Source organism: Buceros rhinoceros, unplaced genomic scaffold (genome assembly GCF_000710305.1).
Source record: "Buceros rhinoceros silvestris isolate BGI_N320 unplaced genomic scaffold, ASM71030v1 scaffold13182, whole genome shotgun sequence".
In the NCBI taxonomy this organism is placed as follows: domain Eukaryota; kingdom Metazoa; phylum Chordata; class Aves; order Bucerotiformes; family Bucerotidae; genus Buceros; species Buceros rhinoceros.
The window spans coordinates 7,473-11,408 of record NW_010397225.1 but is presented as its reverse complement, the minus strand read 5'-3'; the positions used below and the strand labels follow the sequence as shown (position 1 = coordinate 11,408).

The following is a 3,936-nucleotide window of genomic DNA, read 5'->3' as shown; positions in this document are numbered from 1 at the left end:
TAGAGAGCCAATAGCTTTCTGTTGCAAAAGGGTTTAATTTTGCATTAAGAGAAAGTGTACAATGAGGTCAGAAAAAATCCAGGATTTTATATGCATAGTCCACGTCCCCGTGACTTTGTGATAAACAGTAAGCACCAGTCTAAGCAATGAGGCAGTGTCACAACATTGTTTAAACATACGGAGTAGTGCTCGTGAAAAGAGAAGACAAAACCTAATCTATCTGGAGGGAGGAGGCAGATCTTCCTCCTTTCTAGACAAAAGTAGTCAGCATCCTCCAACTGGGGAAATTTTGTTTTGTTTTTAGTAAAAGATACCAGCTAGTCCTGAAATGTGCAGAGCTCCAGGGGAGCAGAGAGAAGTCATACAAAGAGACAGCTACATGTACACCAAAGCCAGCCCTAACTGGAAGATGCACAGGCAATTGCCAATTCCCAATGAAAGAAATCACAGCTCAGCATGTGGGGAACGTGCCACGTGACAGCAATGACCAGAAAAGGAGCCTCCACTTCCCGATTGACATGGAAGCGCATGTCAGTCACCATCAGGCCACACAATGCTATCCAGCTTGGCTTTGGCCTTGACGATGAACTCCTCGGAGGCATCAACAAGGGGAAGCCGTGGAGGTCCCATGGGAATGCCAGAAACGAAAGTCATTACAGCTTTGGTCTCTGCAACACCGAAACCTAAGTGGAAAAAAGCAAAATCAGGACATTAACAAATTGTTTTGCTTCAAGCCATCTCTATACAGGTGACCAAAAAAGCTGCAGCAAAGAGCTGCTGTGCAATCCAGCATATACCAGGCCTTAAGCACTTCTCAGAAGTGGAGACAGTGTAACTAAGAAGAGATTATCACGCTTACAGACAGGAAAGGCAGTACAGTAAAAATCACATCTACTTACTACATTTATTTCTATATTATACAATTATTGTTTCCCTCCTAAGGGCACCAAGCAGAGTATTTTCTTAGACACGCACTTTTCAAACCACTGCGTCAGTTTTACAGATAACCAGGGCTGTATGCGTGTTCCTTTCTCCTCACCCATAGGCACTGCCACCAGTCCTGACAACAGGGAGTGCAAGTCCTCCGCAGGTAAAACAAACAAAAATTGGGCCACTTCAAATATACCTTCCCTGCTAGGCTGAGCTATCGCAGCCACCTGCCATCAGGGCAACCCAGTGTTGGCAGCCTCACAGCTGTCCCCCAAGGCAGCCTCACATAAAGCCAAGCACTGGGAACAGTAACATCTCACTGGCATATGACAATGACATTGGGTACCCTGGGAAACCTCATGAGGCCTCTCTGTCCATAGTTCAAGTCTCCTTATGTACCTCTGCAAATTCAGTGTTTGCCTCTATTTATTAGGCTAAATAATGACGCATTTCCTCTGACTTTTAACCCACGAAATAGAACCAAGCACTAGAGCTCTGCTAGGTTCATTGGGGCTTGTGTATGTATAGCAAAACCACAGTGAACAGTTCTCTTCAGTCAGCAAAAACCGTGACATGTATGATTCAGTCTCCCTACACTACTCTGACTTGGTTGGTTTTTATTGCTTTTTATATTAAAACTTGGTTTTATTTCTGAAATCATTCCATTTTAAAATGCTTTGGTCTTGTACAGCCTTGAACAGAGTTACTCTTAAATTTTAGCAAGGGAAGAGAGACAAGTATCAGAGCTGTTTTCCTATGGGAGCGCCACAGTTTCAGCAAAATGACTAGAAACAAAGCTAGAAAATAGCTTTTGGAGACGGAAAAAAAAAAACCCCAAACAACCCACAGAAAGAGTGAGGATAAAAAAAAAGAATAAATTACAGAGTCACGGCTTTAAAGCTGTGAGATTTCACAGAAGAAAGGAAGCGAGAGTGGAATCTGTCAGGGATGCTTGATCAGCTCCCTTTGTTGAGCTCCCAGCTGCTACTAACTTAGGAAAGAGCAGACACAGCACTTTCTCACTGTGAAATCTTTCAGGAAGGAAGTTCTGAGGGTACAGCAACATGACAGTTTCTGGAGCACCAGTCTGCATTTTTAGATATAATGAGGGAAACAGGCAGGGTAGGACTTACCTAGTTTTATGACAAAGTTGAGAAATTCCCCGGTGAGAAACTAGAATAAAGACAGACAGTAGTTTATTAACTCCTTCAAATTTTAAGATGTAAAAGCATCTAGAGCTACTATGATATTTACATCTTACACAAATGTAGCATGGCTTTGAGAAAAGCCCTCGGCAACCTGGCCAGGCTATGGGAAATACTAACTGAAATCCACTGAAACCAGGGAGGGAAGGAGGGATATAAGAAAACTATCACTCCCTCTCAGTCTATCCCTTGTGTTCAAGCTGTGGGAGAACACTGGTAAGTCTCATATCGGGCTCTGAAGGTTTACAAAACTGAACATCCACTGCCTAGCAAAGAGAATTCCCAGAGCAGATAATCTTTCAGATGTCTTTTAGACTTTCATCCTACGGTTACTTCTATTTCAAGGCAAAAGGATGCCTCAAGCATCCCACAAAATCGTTGGGTATGGATTGCACACCGATTGCTCAGAACTCCTGACAGATCTTCAAGCCACCCAAGACCAAGGGTGAGCTGATTTGGGACAGCCTTCTGCCCTACATCACGTAAGGTATCGCCAGAATATCCCCAGTCAAGGGGCTTGGCCATTGCGGGCTTGTTCAAGGAAAAAGTCAAGGCCATTGCTCATTCTGCACAGATGGAATTAGAGATATGAAGGACAGGTTAAGGCAGATCTCGGTTAGAAGTTAGTAAGCACTGATCAAAAAGGTGAGGAGAGATGAATAACAAGCGGGGGGGTTGGAGCTGAAAGAAGTTTGCTTTCATAAAGGCACCTTAGGGTATGGACAACAAAATCACATGGGAAACAGCCCCAGTAAAGCTAGAGGCGAAAGTCTCAGTGGGCACAGTGACGATACTGTACCTGATACTTCCGTGCTAACAGAAGGTCTGGCTTTGCAAAGGCTTGCAACATCAGATTGGTTTTTTGACCCAAATAGTTGTAGGTACTGCCAAAAAACCCCCCACACCAAAAATAAAATCAGTAAACATAAAGGAGGAGCTTAGAACCACTCAAACAAAAGCAGTAGCCAGGGGCTCTTGCTGTTGACATTATAATGCCCTTATTACTATAGAGGTTCACGTAATCCATGTGTGGCTTACACTGCCAAGCACCTGAGGTACGCCAAGCCCTGTGAAGAGTTTAGAGAGCAGCTCTCTTCCCAGCTCCTTCCAAATGAAACTATTTTTCAGCATTAAAAAGATAATCAGGCAATACAGAAACTCTATCGCTTAATTTCCCAGTTGCTTGTTCATTTAATGGACCATCTACACGAGGTATCACACAGTAATGCATCTAAGCAGAAGACGACAAATCAGAAATTAAACTCAGGAGAGCCCTTTTCCTCACAAGCTTCTCATGTGAGTTGACAATTTTAACCACTTGTATAATGAAGATAAAAATGATTCCCTACTTCCAAAAGTTGCCATGAGGATAAAGAAATTTGCTGAAAGCTTTGGGTCAGCTTGCGGGTGGCAGCAATAATCACCCAAACGAACACAACCCGAGATACCAGCTTATACGCCTGCCCCATTGCTAGCACTGGAGAGAGCTTGTCTGTCTGCTCACTACTGTATAGCCCTACTCTGCAAAATCCTCCACTGCAGTGACCACAGATAGAGAGAGGAATAGTATATAGTGGAGGATGCAACAATGCAATGTGCGCATTAAGGAGAGGGAGTCCAAGCCATATTTACCTTCCAACTGCTCCATCTGCCCCTATTGCCAGCGCACTCAACAGTTGCTAGTTTGGGGTGGAGGGAGGGGAAAAAAAAAAAAGTATTTTTACTTCACATAACAAAATAAAGAAAAAAAAAAAGGGAGGGGGGCAGTGAATGGGAGAGAGCAGAAACATCGGCTGGTACG

General features: G+C 43.6%; 1 protein-coding gene across 1 annotated transcript in view; it reads right to left on the bottom strand.

Moving 5' to 3' along the window:
• Positions 1–444: 444 nt before the first annotated feature.
• Positions 445–3,936, bottom strand: part of NPL (N-acetylneuraminate pyruvate lyase (dihydrodipicolinate synthase)) — a 10,659-nt gene continuing 7,167 nt past the window's right edge. The window contains 4 exon segments of the mRNA XM_010146181.1: positions 445–683; positions 2,064–2,103; positions 2,935–3,019; positions 3,768–3,814. Coding sequence (XP_010144483.1) covers positions 445–683; positions 2,064–2,103; positions 2,935–3,019; positions 3,768–3,814 — 411 coding nt within the window.